Below are 24,113 nucleotides of genomic sequence, written 5' to 3'. Positions count from 1 at the left end.
GGGGTGTTTTTCTGTACATGGGACAGGGCGACTGCACTGTATTAAGGAGAGGATGACCGGGGCCATGTATTGCGAGATTTTGGGGAACAACCTCCTTTCCTCAGTTAGAGCATTTAAGATGGGTCGAGGCTGGGTCTTCCAACATGACAATGACCTGAAGCACACAGCCAGGATAACCAAGAAGTGGCTCTGTAAGAAGCATATCAAGGTTCTGGCGTGGCCTAGCCAGTCTCCAGACCTAAACCCAATAGAGAATCTTTGGAGGGAGCTTAAAGTCCGTGTTTCCCAGTGTCAGGCCAGAAACCTGACTAATCTAGAGAAGATCTGTGTGGAGGAGTGGGCCAAAATCCCTCCTGCAGTGTTTGTGAACCTGGTGAAAAACTACAGGAAACGTTTGACCTCTGTAATTGCAAACAAAGGCTCCTGTACCAAATATTAACATTGACTTTCTCAGGTGTTCAAATACTTATTTGCAGCTGTATCATACAAATAAATAGTTTAAAAATCATATATTGTGATTTCTGGATTTTTTTTTTAGATTATGTCTCTCACAGTGGACATGCACCTCCGATGACAATTTCAGACTCCTCCATGATTTCTAAGTCGGAGAACTTGCAAAATAGCAGAGTGTTCAAATACTTATTTTCCTCACTGTATATACACACTATCCTCCAATATACACACACTATACTCCAATATATACACACTATCCTCCAATATATACACACTATCCTCCAATATAAACACACTATCCTCCAATATATACACACTATCCTCCAATATATACACACTATCCTCCAATATAAACACACTATCCTCCAATAAATACACACTATCCTCCAATATATACACACTATCCTCCAATATATACACACTATCCTTCAATAAATACACACTATCCTCCAATATATACACACTATCCTCTAATATATACACACTATCCTCCAACATATACACACTATCCTCCAACATACACACACTATCCTCCAATATATACACACGATCCTCCAATATATACACACTATCCTTAAATAAATACACACTATCCTCCAATATATACACACACTATCCTCCAATATAAACACACTATCCTCCAATAAATACACACTATCCTCCAATATATACACACTATCCTCATATATATACACACTATCCTCCAATATATACACACTATCCTCCAATATATACACACTATCCTCCAATATAAACACACTATCCTCCAATAAATACACACTATCCTCCAATATATACACACACTATCCTCCAATATATACACACTATACTACAATAAATACACACTATCCTCCAATATATACACACTATCCTCCAACATACACACACTATCCTCCAATATATACACACTATCCTCCAATATAAACACACTATCCTCCAATATATACACACTATCCTCCAATATATACACACTATCCTCCAATATACACACACTATCCTCCAATATATACACACTATCCTCCAATATAAACACACTATCCTCCAATAAATACACACTATCCTCCAATATATACACACACTATCCTCCAATATATACACACTATCCTCCAATATATACACACTATCCTCCAATATAAACACACTATCCTCCAATATATACACACTATCCTCCAATATATACACACTATCCTCCAATATAAACACACTATCCTCCAATAAATACACACTATCCTCCAATATATACACACTATCCTCCAATATATACACACTATCCTTCAATAAATACACACTATCCTCCAATATATACACACTATCCTCTAATATATACACACTATCCTCCAACATATACACACTATCCTCCAACATACACACACTATCCTCCAATATATACACACGATCCTCCAATATATACACACTATCCTTAAATAAATACACACTATCCTCCAATATATACACACACTATCCTCCAATATAAACACACTATCCTCCAATAAATACACACTATCCTCCAATATATACACACTATCCTCATATATATACACACTATCCTCCAATATATACACACTATCCTCCAATATATACACACTATCCTCCAATATAAACACACTATCCTCCAATAAATACACACTATCCTCCAATATATACACACACTATCCTCCAATATATACACACTATACTACAATAAATACACACTATCCTCCAATATATACACACTATCCTCCAACATACACACACTATCCTCCAATATATACACACTATCCTCCAATATAAACACACTATCCTCCAATATATACACACTATCCTCCAATATATACACACTATCCTCCAATATATACACACTATCCTCCAATATATACACACTATCCTCCAATATAAACACACTATCCTCCAATAAATACACACTATCCTCCAATATATACACACACTATCCTCCAATATATACACACTATACTACAATAAATACACACTATCCTCCAATATATACACACTATCCTCCAACATATACACACTATCCTCCAATATATACACACTATCCTCCAATATATACACACTATCCTTCAATAAATACACACTATCCTTCAATAAATACACACTATCCTTCAATAAATACACACTATCCTCCAATATATACACACACTATCCTCCAATATATACACACTATACTCCAATAAATACACACTATCCTCCAATATATACACACTATCCTTCAATAAATACACACTATCCTCCAATATATACACACTATCCTCCAATAAATACACACTATCCTTCAATATATACACACTATCCTCCAATATATACACACTATCCTCCAATATATACACCATCCTCCAATACATACACACTATCCTTCAATAAATACACACTATCCTCCAATATATACACACTATCCTCCAATAAATACACACTATCCTTCAATATATACACACTATCCTCCAATATATACACACTATCCTCCAATATATACACCATCCTCCAATACATACACACTATCCTTCAATAAATACACACTATCCTCCAATATATACACACTATCCTCAAATATAAACACACTATCCTCCAATAAATACACACTATCCTCCAATATATACACACACTATGCTCCAATATATACACACTATACTCCAATAAATACACACTATCCTTCAATATATACACACTATCCTCCAACATATACACACTATCCTCCAATATATACACACTATCCTCCAATATATACACACTATCCTTCAATAAATACACACTATCCTTCAATAAATACACACTATCCTCCAATATATACACACACTATCCTCCAATATATACACACTATCCTTCAATAAATACACACTATCCTTCAATAAATACACACTATCCTCCAATATATACACACACTATCCTCCAATATATATACACTATCCTCCAATATATACACACTATCCTTCAATAAATACACACTATCCTCCAATATATACACACACTATCCTCCAATATATACACACTATCCTCCAATAAATACACACTATCCTCCAATATATACACACTATCCTCCAATATATACACACTATCCTCCAACATACACACACTATCCTCAAATATATACACACTATCCTCCAATTATCCTCCAATATATACACACTATCCTCCAATATATACACACACTATCCTCCAATAAATACACACTATCCTACAATATATACACACTATCCTCCAATATATGCACACTATCCTCAAATATACACACACACTATCCTCCAATACACACACACACACTATCCTCCAATATACACACACTATCCTCCAATATAAACACACACTATCCTCTTATATACACACACTATCCTCCAATATACACACACACTATCCTCCAATATATACACACACTATCCTCCAATATATACACACTATCCTCCAATATACACACACACTATCCTCCAATATATACACACACTATCCTCCAATATACACACACTATCCTCCAATATACACACACACTATCCTCCAATATACACACACTATCCTCCAATATACACACACACTATCCTCCAATATACACACACACACTATCCTCCAATATACACACACACTATCCTCCAATATACACACACACACTATCCTCCAATATATACACACTATCCTCCAATAAATACACACTATCCTCCAATATATACACACACTATCCTCCAATATATACACACTATCCTCCAATATATACACACTATCCTCCAATATATACACACTATCCTTCAATAAATACACACTATCCTCCAATATATACACACTATCCTCCAATATATACACAATATCCTTCAATATATACACCATCCTCCAATATATACACACTATCCTCCAATATATACACACACTACCCTCCAATATATACACACTATCCTCCAATATATACACACACTATCCTCCAATAAATACACACTATCCTCCAATATAAACACACTATCCTCCAATATAAACACACTATCCTCCAATATATACACACTATCCTCCAATATATACACACTATCCTTCAATAAATACACACTATCATCCAATATATACACACACTATCCTCCAACATATACACACTATCCTCCAACATACACACACTATCCTCCAATATATACACACTATCCTTCAATAAATACACACTATCATCCAATATATACACACACTATCCTCCAACATATACACACTATTCTCCAACATACACACACTATCCTCCAATATATACACACTATCCTCCAATATATACACACTATCCTCCAATATATACACACTATCCTTCAATAAATACACACTATCCTCCAATATATACACACACTATCCTCCAACATATACACACTATCCTCCAATATAAACACACTATCCTCAAATAAATACACACTGTCCTCCAATATATACACACACTATCCTCCAATATATACACACTATCCTCCAATATAAACACACTATCCTTAAATAAATACACACTATCCTCCAATATATACACACTATCCTCCAATATATACACACACTATCCTCCAATATAAACACACTATCCTCCAATAAATACACACTATCCTCCAATATATACACACACTATCCTCCAATATATACACACTATCCTCCAATATATACACACTATCCTTCAATATAAACACACTATCCTCAAATAAATACACACTATCCTCCAATATATACACACACTATCCTCCAATATATATACACACACTATCCTACAATATATACACACTATCCTACAATATATACACACTATCCTACAATATATACACACACTATCCTCCAATATATACACACTATCCTCCAAAATAAACACACTATCCTCAAATAAATACACACTATCCTTCAATATATACACACACTATCCTCCAATATATACACACTATCCTCCAATATATACACACTATCCTCCAATATAAACACACTATCCTTAAATAAATACACACTATCCTCCAATATACACACACACACACTATCCTCCAATATAAACACACTATCCTCCAATAAATACACACTATCCTCCAATATATACACACTATCCTCCAATATAAACACACTATCCTCCAATAAATACACACTATCCTTCAATATATACACACACGATCCTCCAATATATACACACTATCCTTCAATAAATACACACTAACCTCTAATATATACACACACTATCCTCCAATATATACACACTATCCTCCAATAAATACACACTATCCTCCAATAAATACACACGATCCTCCAATATATACACACACTATCCTCCAATATATACACACTATACTCCAATAAATACACACTATCCTCCAATATATACACACTATCCTTCAATAAATACACACTATCCTCCAATATATACACACTATCCTCCAATAAATACACACTATCCTTCAATATATACACACTATCCTCCAATATATACACACTATCCTCCAATATATACACCATCCTCCAATATATACACACTATCCTTCAATAAATACACACTATCCTCCAATATATACACACTATCCTCAAATATATACACACTATCCTCCAATATATACACACTATCCTCCAACATACACACACTATCCTCCAATATATACACACTATCCTCCAATATATACACACTATCCTTCAATATATACACACACGATCCTCCAATATAAACACACTATCCTCCAATAAATACACACTATCCTCCAATATATACACACACTATCCTCCAATATATACACACTATACTCCAATAAATACACACTATCCTCCAATATATACACACTATCCTCCAACATATACACACTATCCTCCAATATATACACACTATCCTCCAATATATACACACTATCCTTCAATAAATACACACTATCCTTCAATAAATACACACTATCCTCCAATAAATACACACTATCCTCCAATATATACACACACTATCCTCCAATATATATACACTATCCTCCAATATATACACACTATCCTTCAATAAATACACACTATCCTCCAATATATACACACACTATCCTCCAATATATACACACTATCCTGCAATAAATACACACTATCCTCCAATAAATACACACTATCCTCCAATATATACACACTATCCTCCAATATATACACTACACACTATCCTCCAATATATACACACTATCCTCCAATAAATACACACTATCCTCCAATATATACACACTATACTCCAATAAATACACACTATCCTCCAATATATACACACTATCCTCCAACATACACACACTATCCTCAAATATATACACACTATCCTCCAATTATCCTCCAATATATACACACTATCCTCCAATATATACACACACTATCCTCCAATAAATACACACTATCCTACAATATATACACACTATCCTCCAATATATGCACACTATCCTCAAATATACACACACACTATCCTCCAATACACACACACACACTATCCTCCAATATACACACACTATCCTCCAATATAAACACACACTATCCTCTAATATACACACACTATCCTCCAATATACACACACACTATCCTCCAATATATACACACACTATCCTCCAATATATACACACTATCCTCCAATATACACACACACTATCCTCCAATATATACACACTATCCTCCAATATACACACACACTATCCTCCAATATATACACACACTATCCTCCAATATACACACACTATCCTCCAATATATACACACACTATCCTCCAATATACACACACTATCCTCCAATATACACACACACTATCCTCCAATATACACACACACTATCCTCCAATATACACACACACACTATCCTCCAATATACACACACACTATCCTCCAATATATACACACTATCCTCCAAAAAATACACACTATCCTCCAATATATGCACACTATCCTCCAATATATACACACTATCCTCAAATATATACACACTATCCTCCAATTATCCTCCAATATATACACACTATCCTCCAATATATACACACACTATCCTCCAATAAATACACACTATCCTACAATATATACACACTATCCTCCAATATATGCACACTATCCTCAAATATACACACACACTATCCTCCAATACACACACACACACTATCCTCCAATATACACACACTATCCTCCAATATAAACACACACTATCCTCTAATATACACACACTATCCTCCAATATACACACACACTATCCTCCAATATATACACACACTATCCTCCAATATATACACACTATCCTCCAATATACACACACACTATCCTCCAATATATACACACTATCCTCCAATATACACACACACTATCCTCCAATATATACACACACTATCCTCCAATATACACACACTATCCTCCAATATATACACACACTATCCTCCAATATACACACACTATCCTCCAATATACACACACACTATCCTCCAATATACACACACACTATCCTCCAATATACACACACACACTATCCTCCAATATACACACACACTATCCTCCAATATATACACACTATCCTCCAAAAAATACACACTATCCTCCAATATATACACACTATCCTCCAATATATACACACTATCCTACAATATATACACACTATTCTACAATATATACACACTATCCTCCAATACACACACACTATCCTCCAATACACACACACTATCCTCCAATATATGCACACTATCCTCCAATATATACACACTATCCTCCAATACACACACACTATCCTCCAATACACACACACTATCCTCCAATATATGCACACTATCCTCCAATATATACACACTATCCTCCAATATATGCACACTATCCTCCAATATATACACACTATCCTCCAATATATACACACTATCCTTTAATAAATACACACTATCCTCCAATATATGCACACTATCCTCCAATATATACACACTATCCTCCAATAAATACACACTATCCTACAATATATACACACTATCCTCCAATATATGCACACTATCCTCAAATATACACACACACTATCCTCCAATACACACACACACTATCCTCCAATATACACACACTATCCTCCAATATAAACACACAATATCCTCTAATATACACACACTATCCTCCAATATACACACACACTATCCTCCAATACACACACACACTATCCTCCAATATACACACACTATCCTCCAATATAAACACACACTATCCTCTAATATACACACACTATCCTCCAATATACACACACACTATCCTCCAATATATACACACACTATCCTCCAATATATACACACTATCCTCCAATATACACACACACTATCCTCCAATATATACACACACTATCCTCCAATATACACACACTATCCTCCAATATATACACACACTATCCTCCAATATACACACACTATCCTCCAATATACACACACACTATCCTCCAATATACACACACACTATCCTCCAATATACACACACACTATCCTCCAATATACACACACACTATCCTCCAATATATACACACTATCCTCCAATAAATACACACTATCCTCCAATATATGCACACTGTCCTCCAATATATACACACTATCCTCCAATATATACACACTATCCTCCAAAATATATGCACACTATCCTCCAATATATACACACTATCCTACAATATATACACACTATTCTACAATATATACACACTATCCTCCAATACACACACACTATCCTCCAATATATGCACACTATCCTCCAATATATACACACACTATCCTCCAATATATGCACACTATCCTCCAATATATACACACTATCCTCCAATATATACACACACAATCCTCCAATATATACACACTATCCTCCAATACACCCAAACTATCCTCCAATACACACACACTATCCTCCAATATACACACACTATCCTCCAATATACACACACTATCCTCCAATATATACACACTATCCTCCAATATACACACACTATTCTCCAATATACACACACTATCCTCCAATATATACACACTATCCTTTAATAAATACACACTATCCTCCAATATATGCACACTATCCTCCAATATATACACACTATCCTACAATATATACACACTATCCTACAATACACACACACTATCCTACAATACACACACACACTATCCTCCAATATACACACACTATCCTACAATATATACACACTATCCTCCAATATATACACACTATCCTCCAATATATACACACACTATCCTCCAATATATACACACTATCCTCCAATATACACACACACTATCCTCCAATATATACACACACTATCCTCCAATATACACACACTATCCTCCAATATATACACACACTATCCTCCAATATACACACACTATCCTCCAATATACACACACACTATCCTCCAATATACACACACACTATCCTCCAATATACACACACACTATCCTCCAATATACACACACACTATCCTCCAATATATACACACTATCCTCCAATAAATACACACTATCCTCCAATATATGCACACTGTCCTCCAATATATACACACTATCCTCCAATATATACACACTATCCTCCAAAATATATGCACACTATCCTCCAATATATACACACTAACCTACAATATATACACACTATTCTACAATATATACACACTATCCTCCAATACACACACACTATCCTCCAATACACACACACTATCCTCCAATATATGCACACTATCCTCCAATATATACACACACTATCCTCCAATATATGCACACTATCCTCCAATATATACACACTATCCTCCAATATATACACACTATCCTTCAATAAGTACACACTATCCTCCAATATATACACACACTATCCTCCAATATATACACACTATCCTCCAATAAATACACACTATCCTCCAATATATACACACTATCCTCCAATATATACACTACACACTATCCTCCAATATATACACACTATCCTCCAATAAATACACACTATCCTTCAATATATACACACTATACTCCAATAAATACACACTATCCTCCAATATATACACACTATCCTCCAACATACACACACTATCCTCAAATATATACACACTATCCTCCAATTATCCTCCAATATATACACACTATCCTCCAATATATACACACACTATCCTCCAATAAATACACACTATTCTACAATATATACACACTATCCTCCAATACACACACACTATCCTCCAATACACACACACTATCCTCCAATATATGCACACTATCCTCCAATATATACACACTATCCTCCAATATATACACACACTATCCTCCAATATATGCACACTATCCTCCAATATATACACACTATCCTCCAATATATACACACACTATCCTCCAATATATACACACTATCCTCCAATATATACACACACTATCCTCCAATATATACACACTATCCTCCAATACACCCAAACTATCCTCCAATACACACACACTATCCTCCAATATACACACACTATCCTCCAATATATACACACTATCCTCCAATATATACACACTATCCTCCAATATATACACACACTATCCTCCAATATATACACACTATCCTACAATATATACACACTATCCTCCAATATATACACACTATCCTCCAATATATACACACTATCCTCCAATATATACACACACTATCCTCCAATATATACACACTATCCTACAATATATACACACTATCCTCCAATACACACAAACTATCCTCCAATACACACACACTATCCTCCAATATACACACACTATCCTCCAATATACACACACTATCCTCCAATCTTGTGAACAGGATGTGACTCATTCGCATGGATTAAAAAAAAGTGAGTGACGGAGCCACGGTGTTTGAACTGTGTAGGTCTTTACCCCGAGTCCTAACAGGCCTTGTTGGTTATCAGGCTTCCACATCAGCGGCGGGATATAAATGGAAATCCGAGTGTATGACTGTACGGCTACAAGCTGCATTGAATTTGGGTTACATCACACATATGTAACTTTTACCCATGACGTGCACGGTGGTTTACATGCACATATACGTTCACTCTGCTGGGAAGATGTTCCACTGGATTTTATGAAGGTTTGTGCTCGTTCAGTGACAAAGGCGATAGGAAAGTAATGAAGGTGAGGTAAGGAGGCCTGGAGCTCTACAGCTAAGATCTTCACTCCATACCATGGAAAGCTGGATTTGTGCACAGGGTTTGCTGGGTCTCCTAGTTCATTAGAACATTTCATGCTTCAGCATCCAGAGACGCTCTATACAACTGTACTCCTCATAAAACTTTCCTCAAAAAGAAGCACATACGGGTGAAAAAGTCAAGTGTCCTAATACTTTTGGAAAGTGAGTGTATATTTGGTTGCACACTGTCCCAGATGACCGAGCGCGCTCTACATCTTTTCTCGTTCGTTATAAAACCACAACTTTCTGTTCTCTTTCACCATCACCTCCATGTTCCAACTGTTCCGATCTGAGCTTCCTATTCTTCTGACCTCATTTTCACTGTGCTTCCCCATTGAAGCCGATTGTTCTCCTCTAAGCACTTGTCATTTGGTGGTTCCTCATATTTTTGAATTTTTATTTCTTTTTTTAATCCAGCTTGATTTTTCAGCTTTGGGAGATAAGATAATATCATGTTTTTGTTTAGCCCCTGTTTTGGATCTGCTCTGGCACACAAAATCAAACTGATACTGCTTACTGGAATAACCCAAATAAACCTGATTCACCATGTTCTCCGAATCTGAATCATGGAGATTAGTACAGTAATCACCAGCTAGTTTCAGCTAGTTTTAGTCTCACAAAGACCAATTGTTGGTGAATAATGGTGTCTAATGGTGTATGATGGTGTGTGTTGGTGTGTGATGGTGTATTTTGGATTGTGATGGTGTGCGATGGAGATTGATGGGCATTGATCGTATGTTATAGAGAGTATGATGTGTATGATGGGGTATGATGGAGTATGATTGGGTGCGGTGGAGTATGATGGTGTATTATGTAGTATGATGGAGTATGATGGTGTGCGATGGAGTATAATGGTGTATTATGGTGTATGATGGTAAGTGATGGTGTGTATTTGTGAGTGTTGGTGTGTAATGGTCAGTGATGGTGTGTAATGGTGATTAATGGACTATGATGGAGAGTGATGGTGTATGTTTGTGAGTAATAGTGTGTAATGGTGTATGATGGTGAGCAATGATGTGTGTTTGTGAGTGTTGGTGTGTAATGGTGATTAATGGACTATGATGGTGAGTGATGATGTGTGTTTGTGAGTGATGGTGTGTAATGGTGTATGATGGAGAGTGATGGTGTGTGTTTGCGAGTGTTGCTGTGTAATGGTCAATGATGGTGAGTGATGGTGTGTAATGGTGATTAATGGACTATGATGGTGAGTGATGATGTGTGTTTGTGAGTGATGGTGTGTAATGGTGTATGATGATAAGTGATGGTGTGTGTTTGCGAGTGTTGGTGTGTAATGGTCAGTGATGGTGAGTGATCGTGTGTGTTTGCGAGTGTTGGTGTGTAATGGTCAGTGATTGTGAGTGATGGTGTGTGTTTGTGAGTGTTGATGTGTAATGGCCAGTGATGGTGAGTGATGGTGTGTGTTTGTCAGTGTTGGTGTGTATTGGTCAGTGATGGTGAGTGATGGTGCGTGTTAGCGAGTGTTGAATTGTAATGGTCAGTGTTCGTGAGTGATGGTGTGTGTTTGTGAGTGTTAAAGTGTAATGGTCAGTAATGGTGCGTGGTGGTGTGTAATGGTGATTAATGGTGTATTATAGTGGGTGATGGTGTGTGTTTGCGAGTGTTGGATTGTAATGGTCAGTGTTGGTGAGTGATGGTGTGTGTTTGCGAGTGTTGAAGTGTAATGGTCAGTGATAGTGTGTGATGGTGTTTAATGGTGATTAATAGTGTATGATGGTGGGTGATGGTGTGTGTTTGTGAGTGTTGGTGTGTAATGGTCAGTAATGGTGAGTGATGGTCTGTGTTTGCGAGTGTTGGTGTGTAATGGTCAGTGATTGTGAGTGATGGTGTGTGTTTGTGAGTGTTGATGTGTAATGGTCAGTGATTGTGAATGATGGTGTGTGTTTGTGAGTGTTGATGTGTAATGGTCAGTGATGGTGAGTGATGGTGTGTGTTTGTGAGTGTTGGTGTGTATTGGCCAGTGATGGTGAGTGATGGTGTGTGTTTGTGAGTGTTGGTGTGTATTGGCCAGTGATGGTGAGTGATGGTGCGTGTTAGCGAGTGTTGAATTGTAATGGTCAGTGTTCGTGAGTGATGGTGTGTGTTTGTGAGTGTTAAAGTGTAATGGTCAGTAATGGTGCGTGGTGGTGTGTAATGGTGATTAATGGTGTATGATGGTGGGTGATGGTGTGTGTTTGCGAGTGTTGGATTGTAATGGTCAGTGTTGGTGAGTGATGGTGTGTGTTTGTGAGTGTTGAAGTGTAATGGTCAGTGATAGTGAGTGATGGTGTGTAATGGTGGTTAATGGTGTATGATGGTGGGTGATGGTGTGTGTTTGTAAGTGTTGGTGTGTAATGGTCAGTAATGGTGAGTGATGGTGTGTGTTTGCGAGTGTTGCTGTGTGGTCATTACGTCTTTGCAAAGCAAATTATTTTCATACATTACACACTATCTGCATTACAACATCCACTCCAAGCTTTCCTGGAATGTGCAGTGTTTCGCAATGCCAAACACCTCACACACGACCTGCTGCTCTCAGATTTCACTTTTTGAAGCATAAAGACTTTAGATAAGAGCTTTAATATGTAAAAGGAATAACAGGATCCACTTTCCCAGCAGTCCAGGGAAATGTTTTACACTTCTGATACTGCCATACGATCTGTTCTTACATCCCTGTTCTCTCATACGTTATCGTAGTGAGCTCGGGTGTTCAGTTATCCGGCAGCGCTTCATATGACTTAATATGTCAGCCCTGAAAAATCCATAACATCCTCTGAAATATGATTTCCATTACCCACAGATCTGCAAATCAGCCTTCACACACTTTTTGGATTTACATTTAAAGCACTTGGCAGATGCCCTTATCCCAGAGCTACCTACAACTGAGCATTTGAATATTAAGGGCCTCACTCAAGGGCCCAGCAGTGGCAGCTTGGTGGTGCTGGGATTTAAACTTTAAATATACTCTGATCTACTAAGTATTCCATTTTACCACGATTTTCTGTTAGAATTGTTTTTGCAGAATTGCGATTTCTGATTTGTTGTTTTGAATGTTTTGTGGAGTTGCAGAGATGTGAACCAATCGTAACTAGAACAAAATTTGAATTATGCTTACCAATGAAGGGTATGGAGTCGAGTGACTCGTGAAGTTGGCCAGATCCTGAGAGTTGATATTCCTCCCCAAACCACTGCTTATACCCATCCTGCACAGCATCATGGGACCTCCAGCACTTTGGCGTTTTACTGAGTTTCTCCGCTCGACCCGCTCCATCGTTCACAGCCTGGATGTAGGATGGATGTCTGAGAGGTAAAGGAACTGTCTTTTTAATTTTCTCCCTCCTCAATATCACCACTTTAGCTTCTGCACCTTCAAGGCCTTCGACAGCCAAACCATTCGTAGCTACTGAAGACCCATCCTGCTGCATCTGTATCCTCCTGGAGTGGTCAAGGCATGGAATGGAACCAGTGCACTCCCGATGGCGCTCAGGTCGCCGCCCGAGAGACGTGTGATTTGGCACAAGAGCAGTTCTTTGGTTTTTCGAGGCCGCAGACATGGTCGAGACACCTGTGTTCAAGGAAGCTAGAGCCTTGGCTACATAAGAGTCGTTTAAAACAGAGGTCTGAATGGGGAGCTGTGACTTAGAAGATGCAGAGTTAATCAGAGAATCCACTCGGGAGCTCGGATCTGTAGCTTTACCTGTAGCATTTAGTCCAGGAAAACTGCCACATCCACTGACCATGGTTCTTTGAGTCTGTGCCATTTTTCCTAATGAGAGGGACTGCTTGCAACCTTCGGTCTCCTCTCCAGTGCAAATAGGTGACTTGTCCTCCGTCTCTGTCCTCCCATAAACTCTTCTGTCCATCAGCATAACCCTGGTCTCAGCCTGCCTGCCCAGGTAGTCGCACGACTTCGCCCGAGGTTTGTAGGTACTCTTTGTGGATAAAGGAAGTGCATCCTGTGATGCGCTCCGATGCCAATCCCTTGACGTTGCTTGCTCTTTTGCTTCCAGTCTTTCCTGAGACATGCTGCTTAGAGATTGGACCCTGGAATTTACAGGCCCTCGCTCGTGACATGGGCTCCTCTGCCTCTGCTGGGATCCAATGGTGCCGTCCATACTTGCATTCGCTTTATCTTCCTGGCTTGCCGCCCGCAGGCTGTCCAGTCTTTCCTGGATGGTCCTACTACCGTAGGTATAGAGGCGCTTGTTGTCAATGTACTCTTTGTACGTCGTGTAATTCCTCCAGTCAATGTTCTGATGCATCGGGGAGCATGGAGATGACGAAATGGTGAGAGGAGAGGGCGTGAATGGGCTTATGGCATGTCTACTCGACGGTGTAGAAGTCGAGTCAGGATGAAAAGGAATGTGCGTGGAGAATCCTGGTGAGTCGGACAGCCCTTTCGGAGCGTACTGCACCAACGATCCTCTAGCCGAAGAAGAAAAAGGCGTGGTCTGGGATCTCGGGCGGACCGAGGAAAGGTTTTCAAAGGATGAGGTACAGAGCGGCATGTTCTTTGTCTCCTGCAGCCTGTGAGGGTGAGGAGAACGTTCAAGGGAATCCAAAACTTCTGCCGGTGCCATTCGTATGGCTTCATCATATACACATGCAACAGTCTGGAGTCTGGAGACCTGCGAGTGAGGAGGAGGAGAAGCCAATTGTGTGATCGGGACTTCCATATGATAGCCCATATCTGAGCTGGCCTCTGCTCCCTGGGACAACACTCCCTGGGCTCCTGAGGGAGCAGGAGGCTCATCGGTGTGTGTCATCCCTGATGTCCTGGGTTCTACCCATGGGTAAAGGATAGGAGGAGGTTCTGGGATGTTTTGCGCATTTCCGCTGTACGCCTCATTCCCTTTAAGATACGCATCTTTGGAATAGGCCTAAAAAATAGAGAGTATTGAGGTATTTACATACTTTTTTTAATCAGGTATGAAATGAAACAATGTGTCTCGAGCTGTTATAGCAAAACAATCAACACCTGCATTTCGTTACTGCCCTGAAATTTACCACCCTGAGGGCTTTCAACATGACAAAAGCGTGCAACAACATCTACAAGACAAACCAGCAAATAGCTTTGAAGTTAATTTAAAGCCAGTACTTACACACCCTTGCAGAAAAAACAGTGAAAACGAATCACACACAGCTTGCACTAGTGAAAGCGAACACTACAACTACCGTAACACTCATCGCTCCAGTGACAACACCGAGCTGAAATCCATTCCTGCGCATATCCCAGCGCTAACGTAGCGGAGCGTTGGCGTCGGTGTGAAGCGGATCCTCTGTCTCCAGCCGTGTCGTCTCCGCAAGTGTGTGTACGAAATGCCCCGGGGTTGGGCAGAAGTGAAAGCGAGTGAGTTATGTGTTGGATTTTCGCCAGAGCAAATCTACCTGAGGTGTCAAATTACCTCAGAAATAACTTCTTCCTCTTTCTGGTGTTCCCTCCTCCCCATGCTCGCTTCATTAGCAGCAATACAAAAACAATTACTAGCTAATAGAGTTATTAATATCCAGAAAACATGGAGAACAAGTTCTAACTTTATACATCAATAATCCATAACATCTTTCTGTATCGTTCAGCTTCATCTCTTCCTTTTTACTCAAGTATCTCTTTCTGTTTTAGTCTCTTTTACTCTACATCTTTCTATCCCTATATTCCTCCATCCATCCGTCTATCCATCCATCAATCGCTTTTTCTCACAGCAGCCAGTCAGGGAGAGCAGACGAAATGATCAACATCAGAAAAAGCAAAGAAAAGCAACAGATGAAGCGAAGCTTACCAGAGCTGTGATGTCCCGGGAGAACTGTGGGCCGAAAAGATGGAAAGTAGAAAAGAAAGGAAACGTGGTGAGAAAGAAGAGGAAAAAAAAAAAAGATAAGCAAGAGCTAGAATGGCCACTACTGCAGGATAAACTAGGCTCTATAATACACACCACTGGGTTTTTCAAAAGTGTGTGAGAGAAATGAAAGAGAAAAGGGAGAGGAAGATTGACCAAATATTCCAATGAACCTACCAACTGCAAAATATCTTCATCTTTAGGCATCACACAGAGCTCCAGAGCTGCGTCACTGCAGGCAGGGAACAGAAACACAACCATCTTGTACTGATAATCCATAACTTACAACACATATCACAGCATGTGCTGAAGAATACAAAACCTACCCAGCCACCCAGCGACCCACCCACACACCCACACACACACAAACACACATGTGCTAAAGTGCTGAAAGGAATTTCATCTGAATTTCAAAATGGGATGAAGAAATGCTCAGAGGAAATGAAGCAGAGATAAGGTTAGGCTAAAGAGGCCACACTTTCCATTTCACTGCAGATCCACAATTGATGTCTGGAAAGCGTGTGATTCATTGAAAAAAATGGGCTAAAAAGAGGAATGAAAGATTCACCTGTTCTGGATGAGGGCTATGACCTGTGAGTAGGTTTTGCCGATGATGCTCTCGCCATTCACCTTCACTATACGATCACCTGAGAGCCGGAAACACACCAGAGGCATTAATCCAGGTGATGTATCTCATTATACAAACTCTGGCTAGTAGTTTTCATGCACATGACGAATGCCGAATCACGCAGTGCCTGCAACTAAATATCTGATGCAAAAAAAGTATTCCATTATTTCATATTTAATTACTGTGCATTTGGGCTCCACAATCACTTGATTGACTTAAATTGTACCCATTTAAGTTGTTGATTTTTGTGACCCCGTACTAAACCCCTTGATTCCTATGATGACTAACTTCAGCCTGGACACCTGATCATTTTGTACCCATGCTTTGGGTCTCCTGTTGCCAAACCATGAATCCATTGTTCAGTCAAAATGAATCACTTATTGAAGAAAAAGCACAAAGTGCCCCTAAATATTTAGTGCCAATAATGAATCACTGGAATACATGGCAAACCATTTAGTACCCATGACTACAATTACTGGGTACATGTGATTAATCAATCTGTGCCCATAATAGTCACATATTGAGTCACATAAGAGTCACATATCACATATTGCCCATAAAAAAATCACATATTGTTCATAATAAATCACATATTGTTCATAATAAATCACTTTGAATAATTAACCTGCATCTCAAAAAAATAAATAAACATCTTGGGCCGTAATTTCCTACTTTACAGAAAAAACCTCTTAGTGCTTATAATCAGTAATCTAGTAACCATAATCCCAAACACACCACTGCATCAACAAGTGGATGAGTTACTTCCATATATATCCGACTTGCATCCAAAAACCCGAAACAGAAAATATCAAATCGGCATGGCAACGCTACCTGTGCAGAGTCCAGCTTGGTGGGCGGAGCCTCCTTCCTTCACCTGCTTCACGAAGATAGTGTCCATCGGCTCGAGGCGACACCGGGGCCTCCCTGAACATACAAACAGGACAAATTGTTGTTATGTATTTGCAGTACGAACAATTTCACTACTGTACATGTGTTTTAGCAAACACCCTTTTAGTTTTATTTGGTTTTAAAAAATAATCACTTTCTGTAGCGCTTTTAATAAAAATATGTCTTTAATATCCGCCTCTTTGGGGATTCACCCCGAATCCAGCTTTAAAAAGTAGCAGATGTGTGCATGGCATATATCAGTGTCGAGAAGTATAACACACACACACACACACACACACACACACACACACAAAACACATACAGAATGCTTTTCACAATGTAATCAATCATCCTCTCTTTGAGAGGAACAACTTTTTTGTTGTTAGCGTTCAGCACTACATTAGCGAAGGCGAAAACAAATGCTGCCGTGAGAGACGGTCTGCAGGAGGCCAAACACGCTTAACAAAGTAGCGCTCCCAGTGGCCACTGCTAAAGCGCACATTTGGCAGATTGGGATTAGCACAACAGATTAGCACAACTCAATCAGACACAAGGTTCCAGACTCTGGCTTTCTAATAAAGCATTTTAATTATCATTAAAATACTCAAGATTGTAAAATAAAATCATTAAACAACACCATTAGTGTTGCACAAGTCAGGTCACTCTTAGTGCCGGTCCCAAGCCTGGATAAATGTGGAGGTTTGTGTTATGAAGGACATCCAGCGTGAAACATGCACCAAATTAAATATGCGGATCACGAAAGAGAATTTCATTACCTCCACAGGTATCGTTAGCCGACAGGGTACCGGTGGAAATTGGGCTACTGTTGGCCGAAGGAGGAGAAGGAGAGGAGCAAGACGTCTACAGAGACAACAGGGAAAGGAGAAGTGTAGGAGAGTGGAGGTTCGGGTTGGTACTTTAAATGTTGGTACTATGACTGGTAAAGGGAGAGAGATAGCTGATATGATGGAGAGAAGAAAGGTATATATGTTGTGTGTTTAGGAGACCAAGTGGAAAGGGAGTAAGGCCAGGAACATTGGAGGTGTTTAAACTGTTCTATCATGGTGTAGATGGAAAGAGAAATGGTGTAGGGGTGATTCTGAAGGAAGAGTACAGTAAGAGTGTAGTGGAGGTGAAGAGAGTTTCTGATAGGGTGATGATCGTGAAGCTGGAAGTTGAAGGGATGATGATAAATGTCATCAGTGCCTATGCTCCACAAGTTGGCTGTGAGATGGAGGAGAAGGAAAGATTCTGGAGTGAATTAGATGAAGTGGAAGATGGTGTACCTAGGAAATAATGATTGGTGATTGGGGCAGACTTTAATGGGCATGTAGGTGAAGGGAACAGAGGTGATGAGGAGGTGATGGGTAGGTATGGTTTTAAGGAGAGGAATGTGGAAGGGCAGATGGTGGTAGATTTTGCTAAAAGGATGGAAATGGCAGTGGTGAACACGTATTTTAAGAAGAAGGAGGATCATAAGGTGACGTATAAGAGTGGAGGAAGGTGCACACAGGTGGACTATGTTCTATGCAGGAAATGCAACCTGAAGGAGATTGGAGACTGTAAGGTGTTGGCGGGGGACAGTGTAGCTAGACAGCATCAGATGGTGGTCTGTAGGATGGATTTGGAGGTAAAGAAGAAGAGGAGGAGAGTGAGGACTGAATGAAGAATAAGATGGTGGAAACTGAAGGAGGAAGAGTGTAGTGTGAGGTTCAGGGAAGAGGTCAGACAGGGACTCGGTGGTGGTGAAGAGGTGCTGGATGATTGGGCAACTACTGCAGGAGTGATGAGGGAGGCAGCTAGTAAGGTATTTGGTGTGACATCTGGAAATATAAAGGAAGACTAAGAGTTATGGTGGTGGAATGAGGAAGTACAGGAGAGCATAAAGAGAAAGAGGTTGGAGAAACAGAATTGGGATCGACAGAGTGATGAGAAAAGTAGGCAGGAGTACAAGGAGCTGCAGCAGCAGGTAAAGAGGGATGTGGCGAAAGCCAAGGAAAAGGCATATGAGGAGCTGTAGGAGAAGTTGGACACTAAGGAAAGAGAAAAGGATTTGTACCAATTGGCCAGGAAGAGGGACCGAGCTGGGAAGGATGAAGAAAGAAAAAGTAGTAAAAGAAAATGATTTTTGGTGTGTGAAACAGATTTGCTGCCGATTATGAATCATTCGTTGTCCATATGGCACCATTGTAGTCCATCACTTGGTTGACAAGCGCCTTACAAAAAAAAGTATTTTCTGCTGAAATGCTCCTCGACCACAAACAATCATTTGCTGCCCATATTAAATGATTTGGTGACCATTACGGAATCATCTGGTGCCCATGAGGGACCATTTGGTGCCACTTAGAAATAATCTGATAGTATTGAGGAATCATCTAGTGCCCATATGGACTCATATAATACTAAAGGACATTTAGTGCACTTGGTGCAATTGGTGCTTATCTGGTCATGGTGTGTCATTTGGTGAATCATATGGTGATCTGGTGGGAAATCATCACCCTACGATGAATCACATATTGCATATAATAAATCATTGGATGCCCTTGTGGAATCATCTGCTGCCAATAATAAATCATCTGGTGCCCTTGAGAAATCATCTGGTACCTTTGAGAAGTCATCTATGCCCATGAGGAATCATTTGGTGCCATTAAGAAATTGCCCTTAAGGAATCATTTGGTTCTCTTGAAGAATCATTTGGTGCGCTTGAGGAATCATTTGGTGCTCTTGAGGAATCATTAGGTGCGCTTGAGGAATCATTAGGTGCCACTTAGAAATAATCTGATAGTATTGAGGAATCATCTAGTGCCCATATGGACTCATATAATACTAAAGGACATTTAGTGCACTTGAGAAACCATCTGGTGCTCTTGAGGAATCCGTGGGTGCCTTTGAGAAATCATCTTGTGCTGTTTATGAATCAGTTTTTTATCACTCGGTGCCAACATGGAATCCTTTGTGACCATCACTTAACTTGACACTTTTGGTTCGTTTTTACTATTTTTACAATTGATTGATTTTTATTTCATTAGTTTTATCCGAAGTTCATTTTTGACTGTAAGTTTGAGAATCTTTTCGACAATTGTGCGTTAAAGGAACAGGCATGTACTCATACTGTGTACCGCGTCTAGCACTTGGTGATATAAAGGTTTGAAAAGGGCGATAAACGACTTAACAGCATCAGTGTAGTGGAAAAGATTGAAAGCTTTCTAAGAAGAAGACCTCAGACATCCTCACCTCCACTCTATCAAATGTACATATGGGTAAATTGGATTACTATTGACTTGTGCAGACCATCAAAAGTAGTTTCTGTATCTGCTTTTTCTGATGGATGGGTGCTGATGATGAGGAGGAATACAGATGTGAAGAAGGGAAAAAAATAGGTGTGGTGCTCACACCAACTCTGGGTCGGGATACATCCCATTGGCAGCCGATTTCAACTCAGACTCAATAACACGCTTTTACAAATGAATTCCAGTCTTCTAACATCGCTGTTTTCCAAAGGGTGGAGTTTTGTGGAGTTTATTTTCCCAGTGATGCTTTATGACAACAAGCTTGTTTTTGTTCCTTCTGCTGAAACAGGCTGATTTTCCACTTTTTCCCAGCAGAGGGCGTGTTCACACATTCTTACGTGTATATGTGTGTGTGTGTGTGTGTGTGTGTGTGTGTGTGTGTGTGTGTGTGTGTGTGTGTGTGTGTGTGGTCATATATGCAGAGGATTGTGAGGAATATAATGGATTAAATGATAGTATAGTGTGAGATGTCTTTATAATCACCTAATCAATCAATCCATCAATCAATTAATCAATAAATATTATATTCAGTTCCCTTTAAGTGGTGAGAAAAAACACTACTACTAATAATAAGAGGATATAAAATTTGCTTCTACTACTGTCTATAAACATGTTTCCTACAGAGTCTGTGAAAAGTGTGGAAACTCCACTGTGTCCAATGGGGTTTTTTTAGAGACACGTGAATGTTCCTTTTAATTTCTATCGAAAAGTCCTCCCTTAGCATGAAGAACAGCTTTACCCATTCTCAGCATCCGGACACTTCGTTTCTCCAAATGTTCCTCTGAAATACTCATGCCTTGTGCAAATTTGCAGAAGGTATACTTCACTGTTTCCACATCCTCAACTTGCAGCTCTGGGTCTAAAACTTCAACCTGCTGCTCTGGTTCCAAAACCTCAATCTGCTGCTCTGGTTCCAAAACCTCAACCTGCAGCTCTGGTTCCAAAACCTTAACCTGTAGCTCTGGTTCCAAAACCTCAACCTACAGCTCTGGTTCCAAAACCTCAACCTGCAGCTCTGATTCCAAAACATCAACTTCCAGCTCTGGTTCCAAAACCTCAACCTGCAGCACCGGTTTAAAAACCTTAACCTGTAGCTCTGGTTCCAAAACCTCAAACTACAGCTCTGGTTCCAAAACCTCAATCTGCAGCTCTGGTTCCAAAACCCCAACCTACAGCTCTGGTTCCAAAACCTCAACCTGCAGCACTGGTTCCAAAACCTCAACTTGTAGCTCTGGTTCCAAAACCTCAACTTGTAGCTCTGGTTCCAAAACCACAACCTGCAGCTCTGGTTCCAAAATCGCAACAATCCCATTCTACAGCTCTGCTTCCACAAACACATTCTACAGCTCTGGTTTCTCAAAGTGAATCTGCAGCCCTGGTACTTCAACCTCAATCTCCCACTGATGATTTTGTGTATCAACCTCAATCTGCAACTCTGGTTCCTCAGACCCATTCTCCAGCTCCAGTTCCTCAAACTCAGCCTGTATTTCTGGTCCTTCACATTCAATCTCACACTGCAGTTTGTTAACTTTCATTTCTCAAATTGAATCTACAGCTCTGGTTCCTCATCTTCATGGTACTGGGCGGCATGAATCATTCATTTTGGATAAATATGTTACATTGTGACTCTGGCAGGCTGATGATCTGGATGGACCCTGGCTTTTCCTCCCTCTCTCTTTCTTCTCTCTCTCTCTCTCTCTCTCTCTCTCTCTCTCTCTCTCTCTCTCTCTCTCTCTCCCTCTCTCTCTCTCTCTCTCTCTCTCTCTCTCTCACACACACACACACACACACACACACACACACACACACACACACACACACACACACACACACACACACACACACACACATATCTCTGCTTAGCACAGCTGGTTGAACTATGCTGGGTTTGGTCCTCCTGTTAGCTCTTAGAGCTGGATTATGTTATTCAGCAGGGACTGGGAGGACCCCCATATTC

At 39.4% G+C, this 24,113-nt stretch overlaps 1 protein-coding gene across 8 annotated transcripts in view; it reads right to left on the bottom strand.

Moving 5' to 3' along the window:
* Positions 1-24,113, bottom strand: part of arhgap21a (Rho GTPase activating protein 21a) — a 100,332-nt gene that overhangs the window by 30,793 nt on the left and 45,426 nt on the right. For 3 of the 8 annotated variants that reach the window (XM_083543645.1, XM_083543646.1, XM_083543649.1), the window contains 5 exons: positions 18,810-18,902; positions 17,919-17,997; positions 17,528-17,582; positions 17,294-17,317; positions 14,632-16,396 (listed from right to left, as the gene is read on the bottom strand). In XM_083543645.1, the coding sequence (XP_083399771.1) occupies positions 14,632-16,396; positions 17,294-17,317; positions 17,528-17,582; positions 17,919-17,997; positions 18,810-18,902 (2,016 nt within the window). Of the gene's footprint in view, positions 1-14,631; positions 16,397-16,618; positions 17,253-17,293; positions 17,318-17,527; positions 17,583-17,918; positions 17,998-18,809; positions 18,903-24,113 lie in introns of those variants that run through there. The other 5 variants (XM_083543647.1, XM_083543648.1, XM_083543650.1 and 2 more) reach the window with 4 other exon arrangements.

Source organism: Silurus aristotelis (genome assembly GCF_946808225.1).
Source record: "Silurus aristotelis genome assembly, chromosome: 1".
NCBI lineage: Eukaryota > Metazoa > Chordata > Actinopteri > Siluriformes > Siluridae > Silurus > Silurus aristotelis.
The sequence above is the reverse complement of the archived record's forward strand: the minus strand, read 5'-3'. Positions and strand labels throughout refer to the sequence as shown.